We start from the raw sequence: 27405 nt of genomic DNA on the forward strand, positions 1-27405 counted from the left end.
AGGGTCCATGAGACATAAATCATCCTAGTTTTAGCTCAATCAGACCCATATGGACTGCCATTTATAACTTTTAAACCATTTACTATTGAGATGTTCCATACCACATACATACAGTGGCCTGCGAAAGTACTCGACCACCCTTTTCAGATGTGTATGTGGGTAGACGTTACAAATGCCCCGCGACTAGATGCAGCCTAGATGGTTTTAGGAGCCTGGCTAAGTAAGGGGGGACTTCCCTATGCTGTAAGTATCGGAAATATGCACTAGTCTAGCCTCGCCACATGGATCTAATCTCGGATAGATTCAGCTATATCTAGGCTGGATGCTCAGTCAGTCAACCTCCAGGTCAACCCAGGACCTGCCTCCGTCACACATACACTGACCGCTGCAGCAATGCTCATCAAGAAAACATACCACGACATCCCCAGCAAGTTCGATCCCAATGGGAACCCTATCCGCATCTTTGTGATAGCGCCCAACCTGCCCGACTACCCCCATGCCAAGTTCCCAGGTACGATGCCTGCTACTACCCACGCGTCGAACACTCACAGACGTTCTGTCTAGGCGTAGTGTGCTTCAGGTATTCCCCGTAATACATGAGGCGATGCCTTACAGGCTAATATACGCAGTGAAATCTACCAGGTGACTGGCCCCGTCGAAAGGTTCGCCGGCCAAATTGCCAGCCATGGCTATGTAGTGGGTAAGCATTCGCCCTCCATACGGTCTTCACTGGCTCCTGATAAATAATTCAGCTTGCCCATCTATCTACCACGAGTTTCAAGGCCCCGAGGCCATACCATACGATGCTGAAGGTCGGCCCGTGTGAATGTACGAGTGACCACCCATCTTATCTGCCACAGGTACCGATCGCGGCAACAAGTACAAGGTATTCATCGGCCATTATTGAGAACATACATCGTCCGATTGACTCGCCGTATCAGATCGAGAAAGAAGTCGCCGCATACGACGAGGTGCCCTTCATCCACCGTATGCAGTCCTGCGACTCATCCTAACCCCATCGCAGGACGCCACCCTCGCAATCGATCTGCTCACGTCCTTCCCCAACTGCACCGGGCGGATCGCAGGTAAGATCCATCCATGATCCTGCGCCTTGCGGCCCCTTACCTATAGTCCCAGCTACCGGCATGTGTCTAGGAGGCCACCTGGTGTGCCCCTCTCTTACTCGTGTATAGCGCACTCAGTGTAGCATACCCCCCTCTCAGGCCTTCCGCGTGCGTTGCTTCTACGACTTACCTAGCGGCAAGCTAACCACCCTCACCGCTACTAGGCCGCCTTCAACCCGCGAGTCCTCTCCGCGGTCTGCTTCTTCGCGACCGACATCCACAGCGCCTCGCTCGGCAAGGGAAAGCACGACGACACCCTCGCCAAAGTCCAGCGGGGCGATCTCACGGCCAAGGGCGAAGTCGTGGTACGTCCCGGTGTTCGTATCCTGGTTCGTGACTTTGCTCACCAGGTTTCGTAGATGGTCTTCGGTAAACAGGTAAGTACAACCACCGAGCACACCACGACGAGGGTTCCTGATCGTAGCGGAAGGATACACATGTCCCCCGCGAAGGTCGAGACCTCATCCGGAAGACCCTAGAAGACGCTAATGTCACGACGACGGTGAGTCCACTGACATCGCCCTATCTGAGAGTTTTCACCCTTGCTGATACGAGTGCGCAGTTCCTGGAAGTGCAAGCGCAACACGCTTTCATTCGCGATGAATCATCCAAGGGTCGCTGGGACGCTGCTTTGACTCGCTCGCTCTTCTCGTTCATGTTGGAAGTGTTCGAGAGGACGGTCGGTAGAGATCTGGGGCCCAGAGCAGGGGGCCCAGCACACATCGAGCACGTCTGCTAGATATAACTGGTTCATCATTGTACTTATAGAAGACCACATCCTTGCGTCGAAATGTCGAACCTTCGCCAGGCGAGCGTCGGTAAGCAGTAAGCATCCAATCACACACGATACGGGCATCAGTTTCCTGCATTCTGAAGTCCGTAATCCTCGTTACAATCGTATACAGCATGGCTACAAGTTCTTTTTCAACCTCATCCTCAGTCACCACCAGTTAGTGCAAGGCAACGAACGACAACCGGAGGTTGAACGCACGCCGCCATCGTCGTTATGGTTCATACAACAGATGATGCGACAAAAACACAGCTTGCGGAGAGAAATACCAAGTGAGAGAGATCGATGGAAACAGTGAGAGAAGAAAACTGATGAAGAAAAAATACAGAAAATCTACATCTAAGTTTACTTCTTCTTGGTAGCCTTCTCCGCAGACTTGGTGACTAAAGCGAAACCGTCAGCACCGTCATTACAACCTAGCGTGAGCGAAAGTACTAACCCTTGCCACCAGACTTGTCGGTCTTCTCAACGGACTTGATGACACCAACAGCCACCGTCTGTCTCATGTCACGAACGGCGAAACGACCAAGGGGAGGGTACTCGTTGTAAGTCTCAACACACAGTGGCTTGCTGGGAACAAGCTTGACAATGCACGAGTCACCGGACTTGATGAACTTGGGGCTGGCCTCAAGGGACTTCCCACTCCGACGGTCCATCTTCTCGATCAGCTCCGCGAACTTGCAAGCGATGTGCGCGGTGTGGCAATCGAGCACGGGTGCGTATCCAGCACCGATCTGACCGGGGTGGTTGATGACGATGACCTGGGCGTTGAAGGAAGCAGCCTCCTTGGCGGGGTCGTTCTTGGAGTCAGATGCGACGAAACCACGACGGATATCCTTGACCGAGACGTTCCTGCATGCTGGTAAGAGAATGGACCCCCGATATCACGTACAACACTTACTTGACGTTGAAACCAACGTTGTCACCAGGGACACCCTGCTCGAGCTGCTCGTGATGCATTTCCACCGACTTGACTTCGGTGGTGACGTTGGCAGGAGCAAAGGTGACAACCATACCGGCCTTGATGATACCAGTCTCGACACGACCGACGGGCACCGTGCCGATACCGCCAATCTTGTAGACATCCTGGAGGGGGAGACGGAGGGGCTTGTCGGAGGGACGGGTGGGGGGCTCAATAGCGTCAATGGCGTCCAAGAGGGTCTTGCCCTTGACGACACCGGCCTTGGTCTCCTTAGTCCATCCCTTGTACCACGGCATGCTAAAGATGGATGAGGATTGCATCAAAGATAGCACGAAGGCAGTACGTACTTGCTAGACTCCTCCAACATGTTGTCGCCGTGCCAGCCAGAGATCGGCACGAAAGGAACAGCCTTGGGGTTGTAACCAACCTTCTTGATGAAGGTGGAGGTTTCCTTAATGATTTCGTTGAAACGGTCCTCGCTCCACTTCGTGGTATCCATCTTGTTGACAGCGACGACGAGCTGACGGACACCAAGGGTGAAGGCCAGGAGGGCGTGCTCACGGGTCTGACCATCCTTGGAGATACCGGCCTCGAACTCACCAGTACCGGCAGCGATGATAAGGATAGCGCAGTCGGCCTGGGAAGTACCGGTGATCATGTTCTTGATGAAGTCACGGTGGCCGGGAGCGTCAATGACCTATGTTCACAATCCGTCAGCCGTTTCGCTCGAGCACAGCCTACAAATTTTACTGACCGTAACCATGTACTTCGGTGTCTCGAACTTCCAGAGGGCGATATCGATGGTGATACCACGCTCACGCTCAGCCTTCAGCTTGTCGAGCACCCAAGCTAGAGATGGATTGTTAACTAGAGATCAGGGATAGTATACGAGGTCGGCGCTTACCATACTTGAAGGAGCCCTTGCCGAGCTCAGCAGCCTCCTTCTCGAACTTCTCGATGGTACGCTTGTCGATACCACCGCACTTGTAGATCAAGTGACCAGTGGTGGTAGACTTGCCGGAATCGACGTGGCCGATAACTGCGATAACAGTCAGAAATCAACCATGCAGAACGCATCAGATAATCGATGTACTCACCGACGACGTTAACGTGGATCTTCTCCTTTCCCATTTTGAGTGTTTTCTGTAGTGGACACCAGCAGTTAGCGACTGGCCGCAAGCAAAGACATGGAGAAAATTTGCGACGCAGGCGAAACCAGGTGGAAAGATTTGCTGGGTTCAGCAGCGTCCGACGCTCGACCGATCCCAGCGTCCTCTCCTCACAAAAAGCCTGTGCAATCGAATGGAAACGTGCTACTCACTGAGCGTAAAGAAAGTGTAAAGAAAAGGGGAGGGTGAGGAGGATGAAGGTAGAGGGTAAGAGGTAGAACGGAATGTAAGCCTGGTCTCAGGGTTTATACCCCGGCCGGGCGGTCAAATTTTTCTGCTTATCGATTGATGCCGAAAGTGATCAGATACGGACATGACTCGGCGCCGGGGCCGGCCGGTGTGGTGGCGCTCCACGCATTGCGAGAAAAACTGTGACTGCTAAGGAACACCCGCCATAAAAATTGTAAACGCTACAGGGATATGCCATCTATATTGATGGGCACAGTTGTCTCATATCGTAGTCTACATACTAGATAATACATTAGAAAGCATTCTTGGTTGTCGACAAGAAGTGGACGCGGTACAACCATCGCACGCTGGACGTGAAGGCACAGTGATTGCGAGATAATAAATAACACGTACAGAAGTGCAAGCGAGAAGCAGTGAGTCGTGGACGACTCCGACAGGACAATTCAGTTTTGAGAGGTTGAGAGCAAAAGGATGATCGCGATTAGAAGTCATGCGCCCGGACCAAGGCACTTATCTGCCTCCTTGTCAGCCAGCAGAACACGTTGCGGAAACGAGGAAACATTGGCCACCCATGATTCGTCGAGGCCTAAGTATCGTGCATGCCCCAGCCTCCATTGCCATTCAAGAATCGCGATTGCAAGATACGATCGAAGGTCGGTCGAGCACTGACTTCCAAGCGAAGACACGCCTTGACGAGAGCCGCGGCATCTCCTAGAGCTCCTCCTCCATCCGGTTCTTCGCCCTCATGTTCCTTGCCCTCCCCGCATCGTTCGTCCAGTGCAATAGTCGCCGAAGCGAAGGGGGACTCTAGACCTTCCTGTGCCTCTGCTGCTGTGGTAAAAGGGCATTCTCCGACCAGCAGGACATAGGCGACGACGCCGAAAGCCCATACGTCTTGCTCTTTGCCCTGGTATCGTTCCCCACGCAAAATTTCGGGACCAGCATAGTCCAATCTGGACGTGGATCGTTCATGAGTAGACGAAACATGATAGACTATGTGACTTACGTTCCACTGAAGGTATCCCATCCGCCCCTCTTGACGAGACCTGAACTGCCGAAGTCGATCAAGATACATCGGCCATGTGGCCCCAACACCACGTTCTCGTCTTTGACATCACGGTGCACTGAAATGTAAATGCACAGTCACAAGGATAGTCAGCACTGATTTCCGATGGTGATGTGTTCACACTCACCGATGCCTTTGGAATGTAAAAACGCTAGGGCGTCCGCAATCTGACCAAGATACGTTCTGACAGAGCTTGGGGGAAGGCCATGCGGGTAGGTCTCCACCAGATCGAAGAGGTCGGACGGAGGCGAAGGCTCCGCAGGATTGGGCGCAGGCACTAGGCACGGCATTACCAAATAGTAGTAATTGTCATCTTCAAAAAAGTCCCAGAGGGGGCCAATATTGGGGTGTCCTTTGACAACCTTGCCTTCCACCCACTCCGATAATACGGCGAAGTCGGGTTCGCTATCTGCCCCAGTGCTGCCATTTGTCGAGCAACATTGCTGTTCTGAAGCCTTTTCCGATCCTGTCTCCAGCCGTGCAGGATCCCATGGTCGTCGGGGAGGCAAGACATAGGAAGTAGAGGAGATTGCATTCATGACATATATCTCAATAGGAATTGTTCCGAATTGGGGATGCTTCTTCCAGCAGTCTGCAAGGATTCGAGACTTGAAGACCTGCTTGATGACCAACGGAGGCTAAGGAAATATGAGATGGTCCGTGCAGAGGGCAAGAAAGAGAATGACAGTACCCCTAATGTCCCATCAATATTCATCTCCCTCGCACGCTTGACCAGCCCATATGCGCCCCTTCCCAATTCCCCCTCAATCACAAACTCCGTGATACTTTTCCCACCACCAATAAGCGTTTCTCGCTCGTTGTTGGGCGTGGGAGGTCGTGTACTCGACGCGAGGCTCAGCAAGCTGCGGGTGCTGCCAGACCGAATAAGCTGTTGAGGCGCCAGCTGGGATGAGACCACTTCGGTGGCTGCGGGAGCATCCACGGGAAGTATCGAGACCCGCCCAGCAATCAAGGAGACTCGCTGCTGCGACGAGCGACGCCGTGGTCGGTAGTTGCTGGAAGAGCGCGAAAGAGGAGGGCGGAACTGCCCGTTGCCACTGAGAGGTAGCGATCGTATCGGACTACTGGACGATGGTGACTGAGAGGGGGACACGGATAGTGGCTCGCCGGAGAAGCTGCTGGATGCTATTGCGCGAGGGCGGGGGCTAGAGGGACGGGAGGGCGTGACGGAGCTGATCGGTTTTGTCGTTTCAGGGGCGCCAGCCTTTGTCGGGGCTGAGGTACTGAGCCCCTTAGACCAGTCTGGTCGATCGCCATCGCTTGGAAGGCTGAGGGACTCGTGAAGATACGTCGACTCGCCATCGTGCAGTGGGTCGTTCTCCTTCTCTGCCTCGCCCTTCTTCCAGTCAAATCCCCTGCCCATTATCGTGACTCCCCAGCTATTCCCGACACTAGCAGCTCTGTACAACTTGGCGGGAGGTGTGGCCACCCAGTCGTCATCGTCAAACGAGAGTTCGACTGTGGGGGTCGCTAGCATGTCCTTTGGGTTGCGCAGTTTCCTCAGAGATTTCGAGAGAAGAGACACGAGCACAAGCGGGTTGTTGACGAGAGTGCTGGGGGCAGTGATAGAGCGTTTGCGACGGGATGCTAAATCGGAAGTGTGGCCGGCGACGGCGGTGGCGCGAGTGCTGCCGGGGTCCATTTCCGAGGTGAATTGACTCTGCCTTTTCGGCACGTGTCCCTTCCGCTCTTCCGCTGCTGTAATGATCTGGGATCCCGTCCGACCGTTCACAGGGCACGGATGCAGGTTTAGGGAGACGAGACGAAAGCCAAGTAACCAAGCGATGGAGGGGCCCGCGGTATCTCTTGCGTAGTCGCAATCTTGACTTCACGGCGGAGGCGGTGTACTACTGTCAGCCCAGCCTGTGGTCTATATAGGAAATCATCTGCTTTGATATCTCCTCATTCACCCACCCGGGCACCTTATCTCTCATCTTGGTTACTCTGCACCCATTTGCTCTGGCAACCACCGATAACCCACCGATTCCGTCTGCCTTCCCATGAAATATCCACGGAGCACCCACCGCCCGCACGTAATCTATTTGTAGTACATGTCCAAACCACATCTATTTCAGACACCATCGGATCCCATTCTGGGACCATCCTAGAGGGTCAGCAGGTCACGCTGGGACGTCGTCCGGGCAGCATTGAGAAACAGCGATCCTGCAAGCTGTCTTCGTGTCGCCCGACAGCCGGAGTTTGTACGGTCTTCCTCGCATTGGTTCGTCTGCCGATCTTCACGATTCCCTAGTACAACGCGTTGTTTGGCCGGAGCCACGACGTACGATTCAGAGAGATGCTGTTTGGGCATTTGGGTACCCGACAAGGTACAGGCGACCAGCTCTCCTCTCGGGATAATAGCAGCTTCATCTCGAATATGTATTCCGAACGGCGAAATGTATGGACGATCACAGTGGATAGCAATGATTCTGAATACATGGCCACTACAGTACAAGTACTACGAGTACTACGGGCTCGAGTGGCAAGATTGTTGTGTTTATCGACCTTCAGCCACATGAAACAAATATACGCAAATATTTGTCAGTGGCCATTTTTGGAACAGACATTCAGAGTTCGTCGGGCCCGCCTGTAGCATCGTCCTCAAGAAACAAAACTTTGTGAGTATCCAGCCCATTTATGCTTCTGGATGGCTTGATTATGTGTTTATGGATGGGCTCCAACGAGATTTGAGCGGATTGATGGGCAGGGTCTGAGTGAGACGGATGGATGGCATGCGTCGACTCAGGATGTGCCATGCACGGATACAGGGTGTTCAATCCCACCAATCATTCGTCTCCCTCCCACTGGGCGCCCTGCAAGGAACAGGATCCTCGCTAACGTTGATTTGCTCCTAGCCCGCCCGCCATGGTTGTCAAGGTCCCGATCGTCAAGAAGCGTACGAAGCCCTTCAAGTTCGTGCACATAGCTCGTCCTCGCATACTCTAGACTCACTGTCTCTCGATGGACTTATAGGCGGCACCAGTCTGACCGTTACAAGAGTGTCAAGGAGAACTGGCGGAAACCGAAGGGTATTGACAACAGGGTCAGGCGGCGGTTCAAGGGCCAACTGCCCATGCCCAAGGTACGTCCATATACTATGGGGAAGCACTTCTCTGTCCTTAAGGCGGCATGCATAGATTGGGTATGGCAGCAACAAGAAGGTACAGTTCTGTCTCGGTAGTGAATTCCCAAATATTCCTCACCCTGGCTCGATAGACCCGGCATCTACTCCCCAGCGGCCTGAAGAAGTTCTTGGTCAGCAATGTTCGGGAACTTGATATTCTGTTAATGCACAACAAAAGCTTCGCGGCTGAGATCGCGCACAACGTGAGCAGCCGCAACCGGGCCTTGATCCTCGAGCGGTTCGTATATTCCTTCGCCCAAATTCAATCTTGCTGACTCTCGGGAACCTTGGATACAGGGCCAAGGTACTGTCTGTGAAGGTCACGAATCCCGCAGCGCGGTTACGGTCGGAGGAGTAGAGTATTGCTGTCGTGTTTGTCTTCTTACTCATGTATCATTTCTTTCCCCTATGCCGGAGATAATCGACATGCGACCATGCTTCAGGCCAAAACATTCCATGCCTCATCTGACGAACCTCGGATCGCTCCTTACGTCTCTCATTGTAAGGCCCGTAAACTGCGAAGGGCGGAGTTGTGGCGTACCAGATCTTGATATGATTCCTACCAGATCGGGATCGGGGATTGATATCGCATCTAAGCGACCTTTGTCTTCGCTCACTTCGTACGCTCTGAATTTATTGAGGCTGCTGCGCTATTTCTTGCCCAAGATGTCCATCAGGCAAGGTAGCTTAAGACGATTTATGCATACATGCTCACGAAGTTCAGGCGCGCCACCCATGCTGGTTCGTGGTACACGGACGATGGTATTCCCTTTTCTGCTTATCATCGTGATGTTGCTTAACGGCGCGGCGCATATTCAGGAAATGAGCTGGACCAAGAATTATCTGAATGGCTCGAAGCTGTGAGGCCCGCCGAAGACGAGCATTTCTCGCCTCCCATCAAGGGATGCAAGGCGATCATAGCACCGTAGGCGCGTCTACCCAAAGTTGTCAGCACTGGATTTACCTGGATCCCATAGTCATGCAGGTTACTCCTACTCTGGGCCGACAGCAGCATGGGCATACAAGAGCATTGATGTCACTGGAATGTATGGCCATGGTTGCCGACTGCCCACTACGATCTCCATTTAACATGATGTTAGCAAGCGCGTCTTCATCCTCGGACCTTCCCATCACGTCTATCTCGACGGATGTGCGCTGTCCAAGTGCAAGGAGTATGAAACGCCCATCGGAAACCTGCCGCTGGATTTGTCAAGTACGTCCAACGGTCGACTTTAGACAAATCTAACTGTCATGTTCAGCTATCCAGGAACTCAGGGCCACCGGGCACTTCAGTGATATGAGTCTGGACACAGATGAAGATGAGCATAGCATTGAAATGCATATCCCTTATGTTCGGAAGGTATTTGAGGGGTAAGTGGCTTGCCTCCCTCTAATGCCGGGAGTCCCTCAGCATGATGAACAGAATGGATATCACAATCGTTCCAATCCTCGTTGGGGCTATCAATAAAGACAAAGAAGCATCGTATGGAAGTCTGCTGGCGCCGTACCTCGCAAGAGATGATACCTTCTGCGTGGTTTCCAGTGACTTCTGTCATTGGTCAGTAACATGTTCTCAAATTGCCGGGCCTGCTAACGTCTGCCCTCGTACAGGGGAACCCGTTTCTCGTATACCTTTTACTATCCCGAACCCCCTCCGACCGAGAGGCCAGGAGTTCGATTGTCTCGGAATGGCCCATCGCCGGATACGCTGTCTACGCATCCTATCCATGCGTCAATCTCAGCGTTGGACCATGAAGCCATATCTCTTTTGACCATACCCCCGGGTACGGCTGGCGAAGCTCATACCGCTTTTGCAGCGTATCTTGCCAAGACCAAGAATACGATATGCGGCCGTCATCCGATAGGAGTCCTGCTAGGCTCACTCACCGCTTTGGAGAAGGAAGGACGTCAACCCACAATCAAATGGGTGAGATACGCACAGAGCAGCAAATGTTACAATATTCATGATTCCAGTGTGAGTTACGCGAGCGCGTACGTTGTAGTTTAGAAACTGTGTTCTAGCTTCTATGTCTTCTATTGAAACAATCTCAATGTTCTACATCCTTGATACTGTCTGAGTCGCTTCTGGTAACTGTGGACCAATCGGCTCGTCAATCTCATTCTCCGTACCAGGCACCCCCAGGTCCTCCACGACCTGAGATACGCAGCCCGTCAGCGTATCCTCAAGTTACTAGTATCGGAAGACTTACTTTGCCGTCTGCAATCTCTATGTCCTCAAAGCCCCAGTCGCGGGAGGCACCCTCTTTCAAATGGGCGCCATCCCCAAGCGTTTTGGCATCCCATGCACCCAGCACCCGATCTGTGCCAGCTTTGCGATGGAGTTCCGTCAACGAACAACATCCGATCCTCAGAGGAAGCCCCCTGTTTCCTAGGAGCTCTCGTGCGAGCGCAATAACGGTGGCAGCATGGCTGACCAGCAAGATTCGGCGGTGTTTGCCCGAGAATCTGCGCTCGACCTCAGGCACGAAGAGCTTGAGGAATCCGGCGACCCTGTCGTGCACTTGCTCCACGTCCTCCCCTTTGCGGGAGGGATACCAGATGGAAGTCCAAGAGTCGTCTATCTCAGGGAAGTACTTCTTCAGCTCCGACGCCGAGGCTGGTCGGGGATGAAGACCTGTCCCTGCTTTGACCGGTGAGTACCATTCAGAGAGGCCTTCTCAAGGTGATCACCTGATTAGACAATGAGGCGAGAGTCACATAAATGTGCGTACCGTGCTCAACATAGATCGGCACATTTAGAGCTTGAGAGGTAGGCCGAATCGTCTGGAGACATCGATCTGGCAAATTCAAACATTGGTCAGTCCTTGGTGATGAGCCCGCGCTTGTTTCATTCACAGTAGGGAGATGAGTATATTGCGGTCGGTCTCTGGTCCTCTGGAAGGGAAGCAAAATATTCCGCTAACTCCTTCGCCTGAGTCTGATTCAAAAAGGTAAGACCATATGTATAGGCCATACATCACCAAAATCGCTGTACCTCGCCGTAGGCAGCTAAGGGAGGATCTCGAGGCAGTCCAGTCTCACTCTTCCTAGGATGTCCATCACATATGAGAATGCCGCCGCTGTACGAAACGACAATTGCGGTAGACTGACCAATTGTTAGTAACCCAGTTTAGTCTGAAGCCTGTCCACGAACTACGTTAGCCAGCACAACGCGTACGGATTGGTATGCTCTCACCATGTCGTGCGATATAAATCGTCTCAAGCATGAGTGGTTCGAAGAGTTGTCAGAGGACGATATCGTAGAAAGGCTCGGATGCACTGATCAGATACGGGGCGCGTATCCGCTCTTGGCCATGTCATACATACTTCAGTGTCGTCCACGTCGAGGATGTCAACGCGTGCAGAGCGGCTTACTGACTTTGTCTTGACTTCGATCGTAGCACTCAGTGTCTCAAACTTGCGCAATCACACCATACACCAGGGCGATTATACAAACATAAGAGGATCCAAGCCTCACAGAGAATTCACCCATTATGCTACAAATTACTTCTCATGCCCAGAGGAACGTAGCATATCTTCATATCATTGAGCTTAGACGGAGGACGTTAGTGCATGAGATGAGTATGTAGGCAAGACACAAGCAGGCGCGGAGACAGAAAAGAAGACAACAAAGAGCGAGAAAAGAAAACAAGCATCACGTTATGCGCAGGTGTGTTCGGCTGTTCTTGACCAGATATTTTGCATGGCACTCGTAGTGCCTGGAGCAGTTTGCCCTGTGAGGCTCCCTCATGCCAAGGCAGGGAAAGCCGTCTCGTCGTCGACGTTGACAACCGGAGCACTGGGTCCATTAGCACGGCCCCTGGCGCCGCCTCGTCCACGACCACCACGGCTGCCTCTGTCGCCCCTGTCCCCTCCACGACCGCGGCCACCCCTCTGAGGGCGCTCGAAGCGAGCATCGATCTCGAGGTAAACCTTCTCCTCCTTCTTGGGCTTCGCCTTCGGAGCATTGGACTTGGTCTGTAAGAATAGGACGGTGAGCGGATCAAGACCTGGAGAAAAAAACTTGAGACATACCTTGCCGGCAAAGTACGCCTCCTCGTCCTCATTCTTCTTCAGAGGGACTGCATCCTTCCAGATGGAATCATCTCCCTCGTTAGCCTTACGAGTCTCCAGCTTAGGTACGACACCAGCGGCCTCTTCCTTCTTCTTGGCGAGGTACTGGTCCAAGGTGAGAGTGTTATCTTCCTCCTCTTCCCTGTCCCGGTCCCTGCGAGGGGGCCTATCCCCGGACTTCTCTTCCGCAGCAGCAGGAGCGGCCTCGCCAGCTTCAGCTGCCGGAGCGTCCCAAGCACTAGCGGAATTGTCGCCTCCAGCCCAATCGTTGCTCGGAGCAGTGCCGGCCCAATCGTTGTTCGTGTCAACTACAGCGTCAGTGGCGCCCTGCACCTCAGCCTGGAGCTCGGTGGTGCCCTCGTCACCGCCCCAGCCCTGGTGTATCTTCTTGTCCGAATCGCTAGAACATATGTTCAATCCATGCATACCGCCATAATATAAGGGCGATCACTCACGTCTTGCCGGTGCCACTGTGTCTATCGTAGGCGCGCCCGCGTCCGCCGCGCTGACCGCCACGTCCACGACCCCTGCCACGGCCGCGACCTTCGCCGTCAACTAGTCAAACGAATCCACAGGACGTCAGAGGACAAAGTGAGAGCAATGCGGAAAGGAATCGGACTGACATCTCCTTTGACCACCCTCAGCGGGAGAGGCAGCATCGTCCTCCGGGGCCTGGTTTTCATCCCGAGCACCGTTGGTTCTGCCACCTCTGCCTCTCTGGTAATATCGGCCTCCCCGAGACGCAGGCCCAGCCTTCGGTTTCTGGGCCTTTGCCGGAGCGGCAGCCGCTGGGGCCTCCTCCTTGGGCTTCGCTGCGGCAGCCGCTGGAGTCCCAGGTCGAGAGGACTCCTCTGTTCCATTGTTGCGGTGGTTACGAATGTGGTATGGGAGTGGCGGTGGTGAGAGTGCATCGTTTCCCAGGTGGGAGTACAAGATGGTACAGGGGGGAAATTGGCCAAATAATGCGGCGTTGGATGGTTTAGACGGTTAAGTTCATTAGAAGACGCAAAGCGCATTGAAAAGAGGGGTTAACTGACCATCGAGAAGGGCAAAGGGATTTCTGCTGGCCACCGACATATTGACGGGGCCCTCTTGCGTCAATCAATCCTCGGAAGTAGGCTGTACGACCGAAAGTTGTGGCGTCGACGATGTCCGACAGCAGGGGGGCTCTGAAACCTTTGCGTTTGAGTTGAGAGACTCGAGCGGCGTCGCTGCGACCCCCAGGACTGCGGTTTCCGGGTCCTTTCAGCCACCGGAGCCGCGCCTGTACAGTTCTTGGCCGTCACTGGATAAAGGCTCCGTCGACGCGTTCCCTCCCATAACGCATAATTCACAGGTGAGTAGCAGTTGGCTCGATGTCGGGTGCGTTGTCTAACGATCGTTTATGCAGCCTCTCAAAAGCATCTCAACGAGGATACGCCCGCCTCTCGCAGGACCGGAGTGTGTCGAGGACCTTGAGACCGTCATAGCAGGCTGGAGAACATGAGGGCATGCCCGAACGATGGGACTTGGGTGCGGCGCGCTGGTGCTATATGCTGGGGCTTTGCTCTAGCGGTTGATCCTTCGTGGTCACCGTATGGGCTGTGTCGCAATGTCTCGTTGTACATTTACGGTAGCGTATGTGGTATGAATAAACATCCATACTCTGGCGTATTATGCACATTCGTGTGTTCGTGCGTGGAGAGCTCGCCCATAGACACGAAGACTACACAATTGAGGGCTGCATGAATTGCGTACCAAGACGCCATCCGAATCCCATTCCCTCCAGGTGCTGCAACAGCTCCCGTAACCAAAGGGTATGTTATACCAGGGCTGTCGGCACACTTCCCCACTCCATGTACACGCCTTTGGATGCAGCATCGAGCGAGTCGGGAGCTTCAGAAAAGACGTTCCAGCTTGGGCGACGCATGGAGCTCGCTGAGCGGAGCGGACATGAGAGAGTCGCAGCCACATCACATGGCTCGACATGCGCGAACATCGCCGCCCGGTATCAGGAAGGTCAGGAACAGGAAGGTCAGGAATGAGACCGCGCTGAAACAAGAACGCAGCTGACTGAGGCAGTCAAAACGAGGAGTGGCCGGAAGCGGAGTTGACAACGTCTCCTTACCTTTGCTCAGGCTGTGCGCCATAACCGCCTGCAGTCCACAGACGACCTCGCTTCCATCGTCGTCGTCGGCGGCGACGACTGCTCGCTCATGGCTTCACGCAGACTTGCAATTTCCTTCCTCTGTGACGACGATCCAGCCGCTCCTCCGCCGAGTGCCCATTCTCCTTCCCACCCGATTCCGCCGGCACCGTCCTCCGCGACCGGCAGTCCTGCTTTTGCACAACACAGTCGTGCCGATCGTCCTCAATACTCCGCGACTGGCCACAATGTCTTCGAGGACGACGCTGACGACGAGGCCTATTCGAATTACCCTCGCGATCTTGGCGCGAGCCACACTTCACGTCCACCAACGACGAGACACTTCGGGCGCAGTGGCTCGCCACCACTCGACGCGTCTGCGAGTCTCTCTCCTGTCGTGGACACCCGAGTCACAGCCCAACGTTACACCGTGCATCGCGTCAATAGCGAGCTAGAGCCATCCAGGTCGTCGCATTCTACCCGTACCACGCTCCCCCTCGACTCTGCGCGCAGTCCCCGATTTTCTACAGCAGAGTCTCATCACTTCCCCTCTTATAATCCGCATCAATACTCGTTCCCCGCTCCTCCAGCCAACTTCACTACTCCTCAGTACGCATCATATTCTCGACCTGGGTCATCCTCGTCTGCTATTCCCGAGTCGCACTCGCCCGTAATGTCTTTCCGATACTCACAATCTCCAGAGCAAATGAGGATATCCCCACTTCGATCTCCTGTCATTCCTTATGCTCAGTTGCAGTCCCGCTCAAGCATGTCCCCTACGCACGGAGCACGGGCAGAGGCAACGTCTCCTTCCAACTACTATTACCCCCAAAGCCAAGCCGCTCGCGCACCCTTGTCGATCCAGACTTATGCGTCATCCAGCCACGGATTCTCTCTCGAGTCAGAGCGCACGGCGCCCAGTCCCTACGGTCATGCTCACACAGTCCAGCAGCCCCAGTCTAAATCCGTGTCTTCTTCTTATCCTCCGACGTCATCCCCAACGGTCTCGAAGGCGCAAGTACAATCCCCGCTGTCTGGGTTAGAAGCACTTGTTCAGGCAGCCACAGAGGAACGGCGGCGGCTAAGCGGGGGTTCGGAACCGGGCGGGGTCAGTGCGATGCGGATGAGTTTGAGTCCTGTAGCCAACCGCTCCGCTGCTAAGGAGTACGCGGTGTACCAAGAGCCCCAATTCCCTCAGAATGAGCAGCCATATCGCCTCCAGTCCCCAGTACTTCCAGACTCCGTGCGTAATGCAGGATCTGAGCCTCCTCGAAAGAGACGACGAAGCTCAGGATCTCCTGGTCAAGTACCCCAACATTACACTGCGAATGTGGAGCAAGCACCATCCCCTCCGGTCGTCAGCGTTCCAGCACCAAGGCAGGCTCACTCTATCTCACCAGATAGACATCCCCTTTCACCGGCACCTGCCCTAGACGAAGTACCTGAGTACGCTATACGTCGGGCGGAGATACCTGAATCTTCAACGAGGAATCGGGATCCGCCACCCGGTGATGCCGAACAAGACGCTCATGAGTGGTTCATGGAGCAGTATGGAGCGTCGTCGCGGTCCTCATCCTCGCCCTATCCTTCTCCTCGCGGGAGCCCTGTCGCGTCGCGCCGAGGCAGGGACCGCAGTATTGAATCGGAGATGCAGCAGCCCTTGCCCACACCCACTGAGTTTTCGGAGGTGGTCCCTGTTGACTCACCGAAGCCCCCTTCTAGGAAGTCTAGCCCGTCTACCCCAACGCGGGCCTTGGAGGAAGTGTTGGACGACGCGATCTCTGTTAAAGAGGAGGCTGTGACTGTGGCCGATACAGACGTGGATAGAGATATTGAAGGTGCTCTTGGACTAGACGAGCCTGCCCCTGTTCCTGCGGTCAATTCCTTCGATGTTGAAGACGAGCTCCTGAGTTTAGTGGATGATCATAAGGATCAGAAACCCGCCTTGGCGCCTCGCTCTCCGGAAGCCCACCGTCGTAAACAGGACCATTCACCCGCCCAGGCACCCTTCAAAGCACCTTCGACGCCGGCTCCAAGTCATAAACGCAGCGCTTCTCGTAATGCCCTGCCGAGTGCTCCCATGCCCGAGCATGAATTAATGCCTCCTCCATCCATCATGCGTAGCTCAAGCGGCAGTAAAGATAAGACCGCTGCTGCGGATCGTTCGAAGTCTTCCAGCAAAAAAGAAGAGCCTGCGAAGAGCGATGTCACGACAGGTCCCTCTCTGCAGGCGAAAAAGAAAGTACGTACTTCCTTCACTTTTGTTCGACATCCTCTTTAAAGGTCCTAATCAAACATCTGGCTAGTCTGCGTCCAAGCCAAAGGCCCCTCCAAAGCCGAAGAAGACTGCTTCTGGTACGAAAGCTAAGTCTAGAGTGAAAGCGCTTCAGGACGAGGACGCTTCCTCCGCACCTGCGAGAAGCAAAAAGGCTTCTCCCTCCACTGGTGGAGCCAAAAGTAGGGCGAAGTCTGGTTCCGTGGCTAGGTCAAGATCTACTTCAGTTCTCCCCATCCGACTGGGATCGGCTGCGCCTGATCCGGAGACCATAAGGAAGGAGGATGAGGACGTCCAAGAAGACGAGGAGGACCTTGCAGACAAAGCCGACGATGACAAGCTCTATTGTATCTGTAAGACTAAGTACGACGAAGACAAAGTCATGATTGCATGCGATCGGTTAGTGCTACGGCTCACGTCTTTCCAATGAGTGGCATTGTGCTGATTCTCTTGTTTAATGGTTTGCTAGATGCGACGAATGGTACCATACGCTATGCGTTAATATGCCCGACTTAGAAATCGATCTCGTCGATACCTTCATTTGTCCCCCTTGCGTCGAGAGTGGGTGCACTATCCGTTCTCTAGCGCTGTTACTTATCCTTGGAGATTTCAGACAATCCTCAGCTCTCCCTTGAAACGACATACAAACGACGTTGCTTCGCCGGGCTCCAGCATCCCAGTCCCTCTTCTCCCAGCGCGTGTCATAAGCCTGCCCGCGGCGCTTTATCCAAGTACTGCTCTGACGAGTGCGGGGTGAAGTACATGCAGCAGCGCATAGATGCATGGACAGCCAAAGGAGGCAGTACGCGACTACTCTGGGATTCGGTTAAGAATGCAGAGAGGCGAGAGGGGGTGGTTGTTCAGGCGGACAGACTGAGCTTGTTGCAATACGATCCGACCGGCGCATCCGTTCTGGCAGCCGAGTGCAGTGTTAAACATGATCGGGAAGTGGAACGCCTCCGGTCGCGACTGGACAGAGTGATGAAGACCCGTGAGCAGCTAAAGAAAGAGATGGAAGTGGTGATATGGCGTCAGAAGCTGGTTGAGCTTGCCTCAGATAGGGCCAACAGGGTGGATGAATGTGGCTGGGACCAGCGACTCTGCTTCGACGATGAGGAGTGGGCCGAGTTCGGTGCTGGGGTGCTGGAGAGCTACGAGGAATCTCAAGAGGACGTGGATCAAACTGTGAACGGCATGCAGGTGGACGGACCTGTGGCCGAACACGGAGAGTGGTGGTGCAAAGGAAAGAAGAAGTGCGATCGACACGCCGGGTGTGTATGAGGCTTCACTTCACCCGACCTATACTTAATATGCATGGTCGTCTTTGCAACAGGTGGCAGAAGCTCCGGATTGCTGAGGTGGACTTCGAGAAGGAAACCAAAGAAGCGACCATCGCAAAACTCACCACTCAGGAGCGAGAGCTCCGCAAGCGAATCGAGGATATACTGGAGCCGAAAGACACGAAAATGTCCAAGATGCCCCTAAAACCATCGAATACAAAGCCTGCAGTCAATGGCCATTCTAGTGTGAAGGTTAATGGAGATGCTGGCCGGAAGGGCAAGAAAAGGAAAGCAGAATTCGCATAGACTCTTGTAATTGTTAGGATCCGTGATATCTACCGTCTTTTGCCTCGGCAAGTTCTGCACAATGCTGTCCATTCACGACCATGTCTCCGCGAAGACAGCTTCATTCTACATGGGTTAAACAGAGATATGTCCTACCCTGTTATAGCATATATATGGAGTTGAGGCGTAATGAATCTGCCATGAATATCTCCAAGTTGATGCCGAGTAGGGCAGTATTAGCCGTCAGTATCCGTCACCTTCGCCGCCCTCTTTACAGAAGCCCCTCTGCTCGTACAGCACATTGGCCTTGTATTCTTCCCGGTGCTTCTTTGCGGCGATGTCCTCTTTGTGGTATGGTTCGAGCGTATTCCACTCAACCTGTCGCAAGGGCACATCGTCTTCCTGATCCAAATCCTACGATTCATGTGCCAAGTCATGTTCCGATCTTCAGGGCGAGGATGCGGATACCTACTATTTCGCCAAGCAGAACTACGTTCTCCCCGCGAATGAGGTATAGTCCTTGCCACCTCTCCGCGAAGACATCTGCATGGTATATGCGTTCCACAGTATCCTCGAGAACTAGGTTCGCTGTAATAGGAGCAGGTATCATGAAGCCCTCGCAGGGTCGTGAAGAGATAATACTACTCACCAAACTGATCATATGACCTTAGGACACCAATTAACTTCCGGCCGTCTCTCAATACCACCATCATCTTTCCTGTCCCAACCGAACGTGAACGGCAGCAATATCACGGTAGGCTCAGGTTTCTTGAGTGGTGGCACGGTTAGACTGTGGTAGACGTACTGTCCACACAATCCACAAGAGATCCCGAGGTTGTAAATGGTATTAATGAATCCATGAACCAGTTGGGTGAGTTCTGAGTAGTGCTCAAAGATGAACTTGAGAAGACTTTCAAGCCTGAGGCCCAGTCGGGCCTGATGGATCGCAATAATTCAGATTTAACCCGTTATCACATGCTCCATGAGCTATACCGATAAAGCTGATATGGCCGAGTCGTTAAGGCGAGTGATTTGAATTAACAATCTTATCACTTGGGCATTGCCCGCGTAGGTTCAAATCCTGCTGTCAGCGTTCTTTTGTGGACTTTGCATTCTTACTGTACTTCCTGTCTTTCCTTACAGGACTGCATGTGCATTGAGCCGAGTACCTTTACGTAGAGTTATGACTGCATGATAGATGTTTCGATTTTTGTTGCTCGGCGAAGTGTCGGCTTCCGGATTCCGGAGAGGTTCCACAGACGGTCGTAGGTTGGACAGCCGGTAGTCCATAACTCTGTAGGCAACCCGTTCATATGCCAGATGGTGTGCCGCATCGCCGAACGTACTGTGATGATGTCCCACATTTACTCTCAATTGACACAATGACCAGTGTTCGTAGTTGGGCAGTGAAACTGAAGGATTATGCTCGAAAGGAGAAATGACGTGTGGAAAGTTGCTTGCTATTATGGATCACCATGAAATCGGTAGTACCGAATCATCCGACAGCCGTCGACACACTCCTAGCTAGTCAGAAAGAGACAACGTTTCTGCGCTGTGAGGGTAATAAGACCCATGTCACTTGTGTCGATCGTGATCCGTGTGGACATACTTTAGGAATCCGGCGACGAGCCTTTGTCAAAATATTGCCATTGTCCAGGTTCAGGCTTTTCCTCCAAAGGTTCCCATCTAAACACCAGGTCAGACTCGGTAGGTATTGAACGATACAAAGACTGCTCACGGCTTCCACTCCAGCATCTTCAACACGAGGCTTTCTTCGTCCTTCGCCACTTCCAATACTTCTTCTATGTGTCCCTCATCTAGCTGCTTCTCCGCTTCCTCAATGTTCCCGTTGACGCCCTGGACAATCTTCAGTTTCCGTGATGTCAGGGCCTCCGCACCCTGACGGTAGACAGCGGTCTCGGGAACTTTGGAAAGTAACGATAATGTATTCTCGTACGTCTTCACCAGCTCGGGAAGTGGGTTCGAATGAACATGTAGTCCCGTTATCCCAGTGCTTGATTTCAGGATTTGTTGGAAGAGCGGGCGGGTTAGACGAAACATAGTGGTCCGGGGGCAAACAGAGGCTCCGACGCGCGACGCGATTGATGCCTTCGTTGCATACCGAATTAGGAAATACACTGAGCCCTCGCCGAAGAAATTGCCTGCTCAGGACCCAGGTTGCTCACAACCATGGCTGCCGTCGCATTGCACCAGGCTGGCTCGTTAATTTCTGCTTCAAGGATATCCATCTTTGCTCCGTTTCTGTCATATGCCGCGTTTGTTCCTTCTGTGTTGAGTCTGCCATCCTTCAGATGGTCAATACCTACCCTGCCGTCATTGCTTGACCTCTTTCCCCCTTTCCTTCTTGCGGTGCCTAAGAAGAAGACGTCACATTCGCGGAAACGCATGCGTAGCGCAAATAAGGGCCTGAAGGATAAGCTGAGTATGGTTATGTTCACCCGTATCTGCGTCCCGTGCAGGCGAATGACGTTCCTTAGATCTCGTTCACTGTCCGGCTTGCGGTACACCTAAGCTTGCACACAATCTCTGCCCGAATTGCTATTCTCAGTTAAGTCGAGGCTGGAAGCAACAGATGAAGGAACAGCAGTAAACGCACCGGTCGCTAGTAAAATGGCCGTTAGTAAGTCTTGTCCTTAGGTCCTTCTCCGTAATTCTTACATAACTCACCGAGTCACTCTCAGCCTCCTCCAAATATTCGCATATAGTTTGCTCATGCAAGAGGAGCCAACATCCTCGGTGTCGATCCGTCTCTAGCGTTGGTCTGTCCAGCGCGCCACCACTAGCTCACGATGATCGGCCTATAGTGCCCTTCATCCCCCATATATTATTGGATGCTGTCTAGTCTTCAGCATTCACCATGACCAGCCTGTAATATTCCCTCCGTAATGAATTTGGTCGGATTACGCGAGCCTTTCTGCTTGACTGCTGGTTACTTCTACTTCTCGCTTTAAATTCGGATTCCTGCACAAGGAAGCGCGTCCGCAGATGATTACGCTGATTGTCGTATGCTTATATATTTCACTGTCGTTAGAAGGACACGACGACTGGATCTGAACGTGGGCGTTCGTCACGTGCGCAGGAGGAGATCGGATTCGGGGATGAGCGGTCCTGAATCGCTACCACTATGTGCGGGGTAATACAAGGATCAAAGGTTGTACCGCTCCCTCATCCTCAACGACTACCGGCACGACATGTTAGCTCGACGCTATCTTTCCCGTGCACCAGGTCTGTCGCGTGCAGCTTCGACCCAAGCCCGCGGTCGGGAAGCAATTCTTCAGAAGAGGCCGGATGATGTGGTTATAACATTCGCGAAGCGTACTGCTATGTCGAGAGCTAAGAAAGGACAGCTGAAGGATATCCCAGTCGACGAACTCTTGCATGGCTTCTTTAAAGTCCGTCTCAGACGGCTCGTATATCCTTACCCGAGCTAATTCTTATGGCGACAATAGGCCACACTCGAACATACCAAACTTGATCCCTCCAAAATAGAGGACATCTGCGTCGGTCGGTAGACCTTATCCGTGAGACATGACTCTCGAGCTTATTTTACTGATCCAGGTACTTGTCATCCGCCGTCCCCACTGTACATCTCTCGTGCAGCTGCACTGGCTGCAGGCATACCTTATTCAGTGCCGATACAGACAGTAAATCGTCTGTGCTCGTCAGGTCTTATGGCAATCAGGAGCATTGCCCATGCTATCCAGTCGGGTGACATCTCACTTGGTGTTGCGGTCGGCGTCGAGAGCATGTCCCAGAAGTCAGTATCATTATTAGACCCGAAAAGGGCCGTTCTGACAGGGCCATGACCAGCCCTCGGCCTACCCCAGAAGTGACAGAGCCAGTAGACAGGAACCCCCACGCTCACGACTGTATTCAGGTGATCAGATCACCTGGCACTGCCTGAACAGATACTAACGTCGTCATTCAGCCCATGGGATGGACCTCCGAGATGGTTGCGCAGACATACGGGATAACCCGACAAAAACAGGACGAGTATGCGTTAATCTCGCACACCCGAGCCGAGAAGGTCAGCCCGAGTTGCTTTCCAATGTATTCACTGACCTTGTTGCATTCGCAGGCCGTCTCGAAGGGTATCTTCGCAGAAGAAGTCCTTCCCATTGAACTGCGGGGAGCAGTAGTCTCCGTGGATGACACAGTGCGACCCGGAGTCACGATGGAATCACTTTCAAAGCTGAAACCAGTATTTCCGGACTGGGGTGAAGCTTCCACGACTGCCGGCAATGCAAGCGGCGTCGGAGATGGCGCAGCCCTCTGTATCATGACTACTAGAGCACGCGCTGAGAAGGAGGGCTTGCCTATCCTTGGTAAATGGGTTACAAGCGTGACTGTTGGCGTGGAACCCCGTGTCATGGGTAGCTATCCTACCTCCTGTCAGTCTATCATGTCTGATCTGCTGGTATGCAGGAATCGCGCCAATTCCGGCGGTGAACAAGATCCTCGACCAAGCCGGTTTGACCAAAGAGGATATCGACATCTTCGAGGCAAGAATCCTTGATCCTGCGCTTCCATCAATAATAGCTAACGACGACGACCGGTACAGATCAATGAGGCATTTGCATCGCAGTTCGCATACTGCGTGGAGCAGCTGAAGATACCGATGGAAAAGATCAATCCTAAGTAAGTCTAGCGGAAAACGGCATTGTCACAGAACTCAACCCTTGCTTCAGCGGCGGCTCCATTGCGTTGACGCATCCCCTCGGGATGAGTATGTGGTTGTAACATATCGTGGAGACCAGCAACTAACCCATTTGTATAGCTGGTACACGTCAAGTTGTCACAGGTCTGGCAGAGTTGAAGAGGAGACATGGACAACTCCTATGCACGAGCATGTGCGTTGGGAGCGGCATGGGTGCTGCTGGTATCTTTGTCAACGAACATGTGTGAACGAGGGTCCGGTTCCGTCATCTATTCATGCACAAGTGACAATAACGGAGGTTGCGCCATACTGAAGCTAGTGGAATATATTTAACGAGCATTACTCGCTGGGCTTGCTAGCTTTGAGGGCGGCGTCGACGACTTCTGCTATGCCTATCAGGGCTTCTTCCTCGAGCGTCCGCCCAACAAGCTGCAACGATATTGGCGCGTCGTGGAACAGAGTGGGATCATCTGCAACAACACCATGATCCGTTGTCCCCGAGATAAATGAAGAGTGACTTACACCACTCCTGCAATTCCCTGTCTGTGACACTGAAGTACTGTTCGGGTGGAGCCTTGACATCGATGACCTGGTCTACTTGCGAGACTGGGATAATTACCACAGGATAATCCAACACATTGTAGACTCGGGTATATCCTGCCGGTCTGTTTTTCTAGGTTTCAGTGATACTTCCACTCCGATACGAATAACCGAACCTGTTCTTTCCATGCGGAGGAGCGGCATACGGCGCTGCAGGTGCAATGATCGCATCTACAGGTCTCCCAGTACCCGTATCTTGTACCGTCTTCTCCCAAAGATCCAGGTACTCCTTACGCAGCTCCGCCTTTCTCTTGTGAAGCTGCCAGAGCCTGTAGGCCGAAATATCGCCCTGAGGGAAGCGGGAATCTACCACAGCTTCGGTGATCGTCTCCGAGTCCGGAAGCATCGTGGCAATTATTGGCTCTCCTGTGTCCAGCGTCGTGACCTGGAAATCCTCTCGGGCCCCTGCACTCCAGATGGCCGTCTGCACCACAGTCATTCACGGCTGCATACGGAATTCGAGTGCAGCACTCACCACAGTGTCGCTCATTTCCTTGTGATTGATTGGCTTCCAGTCTATGACTAAAAATGGTGGGGTGATCAGTGATGTACGATTCTCTCCATTAGATGACTTACCTGCGTGGCCAGCTTTGACCAAGGCGTCTTTCGTTAATTTCAAACCCCGCAGGACAGGTGGATGAGGTGTAAGGACGCCATCGTTCCACATGATACCGAAGCAAAGGTGTTTTCCTCCGCCATGTTCTGAGAGCTCATAAGCGCTCTCGTCCCAGGGCTTCCGCACAGCAAACGGGTCTTTCGTCCACGGTTTCAGGTCTACAACGGCTTTTAAAAATGCCTTGATACCGCTGAGACTGTTAGACATTGGCCCGAAGACAGAAGGCACGGAGTCTTGTCCCTCCAGGGAATTCATTGCCCCCTCGTACGGCACGCGATGGTAGGACGGCCGGAGTCCGTATAAGCCACAGTATGCAGCCGGAATTCGGATGGAGCTGGGCGGGTGAGATGTTAGCATCTATCCAAACGCCACATCGCACCTACCCTCCAACATCTGATCCCACCCCTAGTGGACTGCCCTTGGAAGCGATCAGCGCTCCTTCACCTCCGGAAGAACCTCCGCAAGTGAGTGATCTATTGTAGGGGTTTGTGGTCCTCCCAAACACGTTATTGAACGTCTCTCCCCACTAGTAGGGATAACGCCGCATAATCAGAGACGCATCAATTCCCGGCACCCTACACACTCGCCATCAAGGTTTGAGGAACATTAATCCGTACGAAAGGCACAGCTCCTGCTTCGAGTAGGATATCGACCAATACTGCATTCTTCTTTGCATATTTGCCAATCAAGGATACATAGCCTAATAATCTTCTTCAGATCTTCGTGACGAGGGGAATTACATGGGCCTTACCGATCGTCGTCTCCAGTCCCTCTATAGACAACTGGTCTTTCAGGGAAACGGGGAGACCGTGGAGGGGTCCTGCGACTACTCCGGTTCTCTCCAAGCGAGCGTCCAGCTCAGAAGCGATTTTTAAAGCGCGCTCCACAAAAATCTCAGTCAAGCAGTTCGTCTAGTGTTTAAATACAGTGTTATCAGCGCGCGGACCGCATCAAGCTACACGCAGGAACTCACGACTTGATGAGCTAGTATGGCCCTCTTATAGAACGCAATAGTGACATCGACGGAGGACCACTCGCGAGTCGCGAGCTTCTGAAGTAGGACCTCCACGTCAACTTCATTTGTTATGAGTAATTCCTGCGGCGACAGTAATCCACACTGCTCAGGAAAACCGACGACCTTGAGCGTATCAGCCGGAGGCGTTGGGACAACCCATTCTTTGGGAATCGCCTCCGTCTGCCGTCGTAGTTTGTCCTCAACCAAAAACTTCCAGGAGGTCATGGTTGCAGAACGGGTGGAAAGCAAGCAGGAGCGTAACGTTCAGATAAGAGAACAGAGGGAGAGGTAGTTGTCAGCGAGCGGCATGTACGGCATTTTATTCATAGCCAGAAAGTGAGATAGAATACAGAGATGGAACGTGAGGTATGAAAATGATAAGAGACGATACAGAACATTCCCATGTCCGATAGCAGACCGGAACGAGCAAGCTCCAGCCACTGCATGCAAGGCTAAGACCAATGACAGGTTCATCTGCGGTGGTGACATGTCAGTAAAAAACATGATACGGAACAGAATATAAAGCTCAGAAAGTCATTCATGTCAGTGACTGCGAAGACGAGTCCCCGCCGTCAGGTCGACTAAGAGGTGCCAGTAGTGGTTGTAGTACAACACTCTTCATCGGCAAAAGAAAGTATCAGGACACTCACGATACGATTCAACCAAGTCCTATTCGGCCGCGCGCGCCCAGGAAGGAGGAGAAGAAAAAGATGAATGAACCTTTTCAGAAAACTCGGTCTAAATAGGTAAGTGCCGGCATTTGCCGTATCCTGTACCGCCGGCGTCTATCCCACTCCTGAAGGCTTCCCCAGTCGTTCTCAGAATCCTAGACCCCCTCGGTATCCCTCAAGGTTAGTCGTCGTTCGTCTACCATGGCTCAGGAGATGTGCCTTTGGATGGATCCTGTAACTCACAGGGTCGACTGGTGATGTTCGAGATCCGAAAAGGATGGATGGAGATTGGAGCTGTTGGATGGACTGTTGAAGAGATAGCTGACTCCGTTTGATAGCAAGCACCTCGGCACTCAAGATGTCCGCTCAAATCAGCAAGAAGAGAAAGTTCGTCGCCGACGGTGTGTTCCGCGCTGAACTCAATGAGTTCTTCATGCGCGAGCTTGCTGAGGAGGGCTACTCTGGGTGTGATGTCCGTGTAACGCACGCCCGTACTGAAGTGGGTACAACGTTGCTCGGCCTGCATCCATGTCCGACATTGACTCCACGTGCAAATCCAGATCATCATCCGCGCCACGCACACCCAGGAGGTGCTGGGAGAGAAAGGCCGCCGCATCAGGGAGCTCACCTCCCTTGTCCAAAAGCGTTTCAAGTTCCCTGAGAACTCCCTCGAATTGTATGCCGAGAAGGTGCAATACCGTGGGCTGTCTGCTATCGCTCAGTGCGAGTCTCTCCGCTACAAGCTCCTTGGTGGCCTTGCTGTTCGGAGGTAGGAATCCGTCCTCCGATGTAATAAGGCCAACTCTAATCTAGCCACGTAGGGCTTGCTATGGTGTCCTCCGTTTCGTCATGGAGTCCGGTGCGAAGGGTTGCGAAGTTGTCGTGTCCGGCAAGCTTCGTGCTGCTCGTGCCAAGTCCATGAAGTTCACCGATGGCTTCATGATCCACTCCGGCCAACCTGCCCGTGACTTCGTTGACTACGCCGTTCGGCACGTTATGTTAAGACAGGGTGTTTTGGGCATCAAAGTCAAAATGTGCGTTCATGCGAGTTTCCCAACTAAATGGTAATCTAACTGTCGTTCTTCATAGCATGAAGGGCTGGGATCCTGAGGGTAACCTTGGTCCTCGGAAGCCTCTCCCTGACTCCGTTCAAATCCATGAGCCTCCTCTCGACAAGATCATCACTGAGCCGTCGTCCGAGCAACGTGAGCCGGTCATTGTTTCGCAGACGTTGCCTGTTGCGGAGGAGCCTCCCGCTGCATCTTACGCTCCGGACGCCGGCTACCAAGCCGAGCAGTTCACGGAGCAGCCTGCTTTCTAATCCTTTGGACTGTATCCCGTATGATTATGACATTGTATGTTGTCAATGCATCTCCGCCAG

At 53.1% G+C, this 27405-nt stretch overlaps 12 protein-coding genes and 1 non-coding gene across 13 annotated transcripts; 7 read left to right on the forward strand and 6 right to left on the reverse strand.

Annotated features, from left to right (window-relative positions):
- The first annotated feature begins 366 nt into the window (after positions 1-366).
- On the forward strand, positions 367-1886 carry GLOTRDRAFT_135397 (dienelactone hydrolase). Its single transcript, XM_007862912.1, has 13 exons — positions 367-511; positions 565-580; positions 630-700; positions 753-812; positions 861-886; positions 942-971; positions 1025-1085; positions 1138-1166; positions 1224-1232; positions 1289-1429; positions 1484-1501; positions 1555-1626; positions 1687-1886. The coding sequence occupies exons 1-13, from the start codon at positions 394-396 to the stop codon at positions 1861-1863; spliced, it is 828 nt and encodes a 275-aa protein (XP_007861103.1). The 5' UTR covers positions 367-393; the 3' UTR covers positions 1864-1886.
- An 83-nt stretch (positions 1887-1969) lies between these two features.
- Positions 1970-4207, reverse strand: GLOTRDRAFT_109132 (translation elongation factor 1a). Its single transcript, XM_007862913.1, has 8 exons — positions 4158-4207; positions 3934-3979; positions 3741-3875; positions 3591-3685; positions 3184-3533; positions 2816-3133; positions 2354-2766; positions 1970-2297 (listed from the first exon to the last, which is right to left on the reverse strand). The coding sequence occupies exons 2-8, from the start codon at positions 3965-3967 to the stop codon at positions 2260-2262; spliced, it is 1383 nt and encodes a 460-aa protein (XP_007861104.1). The 5' UTR covers positions 3968-3979; positions 4158-4207; the 3' UTR covers positions 1970-2259.
- A 211-nt stretch (positions 4208-4418) lies between these two features.
- GLOTRDRAFT_68715 (kinase-like protein) lies at positions 4419-6886 on the reverse strand. The gene is made up of 4 exons (XM_007862914.1): positions 5952-6886; positions 5388-5898; positions 5201-5318; positions 4419-5147 (listed from the first exon to the last, which is right to left on the reverse strand). The coding sequence occupies exons 1-4, from the start codon at positions 6756-6758 to the stop codon at positions 4781-4783; spliced, it is 1803 nt and encodes a 600-aa protein (XP_007861105.1). The 5' UTR covers positions 6759-6886; the 3' UTR covers positions 4419-4780.
- A 976-nt stretch (positions 6887-7862) lies between these two features.
- On the forward strand, positions 7863-8927 carry GLOTRDRAFT_53261 (60S ribosomal protein L32). Its single transcript, XM_007862199.1, has 6 exons — positions 7863-7899; positions 8137-8193; positions 8255-8363; positions 8419-8442; positions 8498-8643; positions 8703-8927. The coding sequence occupies exons 2-6, from the start codon at positions 8147-8149 to the stop codon at positions 8761-8763; spliced, it is 387 nt and encodes a 128-aa protein (XP_007860390.1). The 5' UTR covers positions 7863-7899; positions 8137-8146; the 3' UTR covers positions 8764-8927.
- Positions 8928-9127: 200 nt separating this feature from the next.
- GLOTRDRAFT_26036 (UPF0103-domain-containing protein) lies at positions 9128-10404 on the forward strand (the record flags this gene model as incomplete). The annotated part of the gene is made up of 7 exons (XM_007861943.1): positions 9128-9167; positions 9225-9330; positions 9383-9451; positions 9506-9618; positions 9665-9776; positions 9829-9963; positions 10017-10404. Coding segments are annotated over 7 exons (963 nt in total), but the record flags the coding sequence as incomplete, so codon positions are not given.
- Positions 10405-10461: 57 nt separating this feature from the next.
- Positions 10462-11632, reverse strand: GLOTRDRAFT_124527 (phosphoglycerate mutase-like protein; the record flags this gene model as incomplete). The annotated part of the gene is made up of 7 exons (XM_007862915.1): positions 10462-10560; positions 10616-11079; positions 11138-11203; positions 11262-11343; positions 11401-11452; positions 11517-11547; positions 11602-11632. 7 exons carry the CDS (start codon positions 11630-11632, stop codon positions 10462-10464), a joined length of 825 nt encoding a protein of 274 aa, XP_007861106.1.
- A 186-nt stretch (positions 11633-11818) lies between these two features.
- On the reverse strand, positions 11819-13648 carry GLOTRDRAFT_113314 (uncharacterized protein). Its single transcript, XM_007862916.1, has 5 exons — positions 13517-13648; positions 13103-13330; positions 12935-13034; positions 12441-12879; positions 11819-12383 (listed from the first exon to the last, which is right to left on the reverse strand). Exons 1-5 carry the CDS (start codon positions 13554-13556, stop codon positions 12153-12155), a joined length of 1038 nt encoding a protein of 345 aa, XP_007861107.1. The 5' UTR covers positions 13557-13648; the 3' UTR covers positions 11819-12152.
- Positions 13649-14959: 1311 nt separating this feature from the next.
- On the forward strand, positions 14960-19270 carry GLOTRDRAFT_53263 (uncharacterized protein). Its single transcript, XM_007862200.1, has 7 exons — positions 14960-16846; positions 16911-17278; positions 17349-17440; positions 17493-18150; positions 18213-18858; positions 18917-19032; positions 19094-19270. The coding sequence occupies exons 1-5, from the start codon at positions 15278-15280 to the stop codon at positions 18463-18465; spliced, it is 2940 nt and encodes a 979-aa protein (XP_007860391.1). The 5' UTR covers positions 14960-15277; the 3' UTR covers positions 18466-18858; positions 18917-19032; positions 19094-19270.
- Positions 18688-19304, reverse strand: GLOTRDRAFT_31673 (Sm-like ribonucleoprotein; the record flags this gene model as incomplete). The annotated part of the gene is made up of 4 exons (XM_007862078.1): positions 18688-18858; positions 18917-19032; positions 19094-19162; positions 19250-19304. 4 exons carry the CDS (start codon positions 19302-19304, stop codon positions 18688-18690), a joined length of 411 nt encoding a protein of 136 aa, XP_007860269.1.
- Positions 19305-19444: 140 nt separating this feature from the next.
- On the forward strand, positions 19445-19537 carry GLOTRDRAFT_t6. Its single transcript has one exon. It is a non-coding gene; the product is annotated as a tRNA-Ser (tRNA).
- Positions 19538-19799: 262 nt separating this feature from the next.
- GLOTRDRAFT_113315 (uncharacterized protein) lies at positions 19800-20528 on the reverse strand. Its single transcript, XM_007862917.1, has 3 exons — positions 20183-20528; positions 20054-20130; positions 19800-19996 (listed from the first exon to the last, which is right to left on the reverse strand). Exons 1-2 carry the CDS (start codon positions 20503-20505, stop codon positions 20055-20057), a joined length of 399 nt encoding a protein of 132 aa, XP_007861108.1. The 5' UTR covers positions 20506-20528; the 3' UTR covers positions 19800-19996; position 20054.
- A 250-nt stretch (positions 20529-20778) lies between these two features.
- Positions 20779-21043, forward strand: GLOTRDRAFT_22635 (uncharacterized protein; the record flags this gene model as incomplete). Its single annotated transcript, XM_007861942.1, has 2 exons — positions 20779-20887; positions 20943-21043. Coding segments are annotated over 2 exons (210 nt in total), but the record flags the coding sequence as incomplete, so codon positions are not given.
- A 613-nt stretch (positions 21044-21656) lies between these two features.
- Positions 21657-27345, forward strand: GLOTRDRAFT_102492 (40S ribosomal protein S3; the record flags this gene model as incomplete). Its single annotated transcript, XM_007862918.1, has 14 exons — positions 21657-21857; positions 21915-21969; positions 22024-22222; positions 22276-22342; positions 22394-22492; positions 22544-22838; positions 22891-22967; positions 23027-23103; positions 23154-23191; positions 23243-23315; positions 26367-26523; positions 26585-26793; positions 26846-27058; positions 27114-27345. 14 exons carry the CDS (start codon positions 21657-21659, stop codon positions 27343-27345), a joined length of 1992 nt encoding a protein of 663 aa, XP_007861109.1.
- Positions 27346-27405: the final 60 nt, after the last annotated feature.

Source organism: Gloeophyllum trabeum (assembly GCF_000344685.1).
Source record: "Gloeophyllum trabeum ATCC 11539 unplaced genomic scaffold GLOTRscaffold_00001, whole genome shotgun sequence".
Taxonomy (NCBI): Eukaryota; Fungi; Basidiomycota; class Agaricomycetes; order Gloeophyllales; family Gloeophyllaceae; genus Gloeophyllum; species Gloeophyllum trabeum.

Excerpts from the sequence above, each read along its gene's own strand:
- GLOTRDRAFT_135397 (XM_007862912.1), top strand. The coding sequence starts at position 394 with ATGCTCATCAAGAAAACATACCACGACATCCCCAGCAAGTTCGATCCC. Across the intron at positions 972-1,024 it reads AAGTCGCCGCATACGACGAG|GACGCCACCCTCGCAATCGA; the intron begins GTGCCCTTCATC and ends ACCCCATCGCAG. Across the intron at positions 1,086-1,137 it reads CTGCACCGGGCGGATCGCAG|CTACCGGCATGTGTCTAGGA; the intron begins GTAAGATCCATC and ends CTATAGTCCCAG.
- GLOTRDRAFT_109132 (XM_007862913.1), bottom strand. The coding sequence starts at position 3,967 with ATGGGAAAGGAGAAGATCCACGTTAACGTCGTCG. Across the intron at positions 3,876-3,933 it reads GATCCACGTTAACGTCGTCG|TTATCGGCCACGTCGATTCC; the intron begins GTGAGTACATCG and ends CTGTTATCGCAG. Across the intron at positions 3,534-3,590 it reads CACCGAAGTACATGGTTACG|GTCATTGACGCTCCCGGCCA; the intron begins GTCAGTAAAATT and ends TTGTGAACATAG.
- GLOTRDRAFT_68715 (XM_007862914.1), bottom strand. The coding sequence starts at position 6,758 with ATGCTAGCGACCCCCACAGTCGAACTCTCGTTTGACGATGACGACTGG. Across the intron at positions 5,899-5,951 it reads ATATTGATGGGACATTAGGG|CCTCCGTTGGTCATCAAGCA; the intron begins GTACTGTCATTC and ends ATATTTCCTTAG. Across the intron at positions 5,148-5,200 it reads TGGGATACCTTCAGTGGAAC|ATTGGACTATGCTGGTCCCG; the intron begins GTAAGTCACATA and ends ATCCACGTCCAG.
- GLOTRDRAFT_53261 (XM_007862199.1), top strand. The coding sequence starts at position 8,147 with ATGGTTGTCAAGGTCCCGATCGTCAAGAAGCGTACGAAGCCCTTCAA. Across the intron at positions 8,364-8,418 it reads GCCAACTGCCCATGCCCAAG|ATTGGGTATGGCAGCAACAA; the intron begins GTACGTCCATAT and ends CGGCATGCATAG. Across the intron at positions 8,443-8,497 it reads GGTATGGCAGCAACAAGAAG|ACCCGGCATCTACTCCCCAG; the intron begins GTACAGTTCTGT and ends CTGGCTCGATAG.
- GLOTRDRAFT_113314 (XM_007862916.1), bottom strand. The coding sequence starts at position 13,556 with ATGTCGGTGGCCAGCAGAAATCCCTTTGCCCTTCTCGATG. Across the intron at positions 13,035-13,102 it reads TGAGGGTGGTCAAAGGAGAT|TTGACGGCGAAGGTCGCGGC; the intron begins GTCAGTCCGATT and ends TCGTTTGACTAG. Across the intron at positions 12,384-12,440 it reads AGGCGTACTTTGCCGGCAAG|ACCAAGTCCAATGCTCCGAA; the intron begins GTATGTCTCAAG and ends CTATTCTTACAG.
- GLOTRDRAFT_53263 (XM_007862200.1), top strand. The coding sequence starts at position 15,278 with ATGTCTTTCCGATACTCACAATCTCCAGAGCAAATGAGGATATCCCCA. Across the intron at positions 17,441-17,492 it reads TTGTCCCCCTTGCGTCGAGA|ACAATCCTCAGCTCTCCCTT; the intron begins GTGGGTGCACTA and ends TGGAGATTTCAG. Across the intron at positions 18,151-18,212 it reads AAGTGCGATCGACACGCCGG|GTGGCAGAAGCTCCGGATTG; the intron begins GTGTGTATGAGG and ends TCTTTGCAACAG.
- GLOTRDRAFT_113315 (XM_007862917.1), bottom strand. The coding sequence starts at position 20,505 with ATGTTTCGTCTAACCCGCCCGCTCTTCCAACAAATCCTGAAATCAAGC. Across the intron at positions 20,131-20,182 it reads AAGATGCTGGAGTGGAAGCC|ATGGGAACCTTTGGAGGAAA; the intron begins GTGAGCAGTCTT and ends CCTGGTGTTTAG.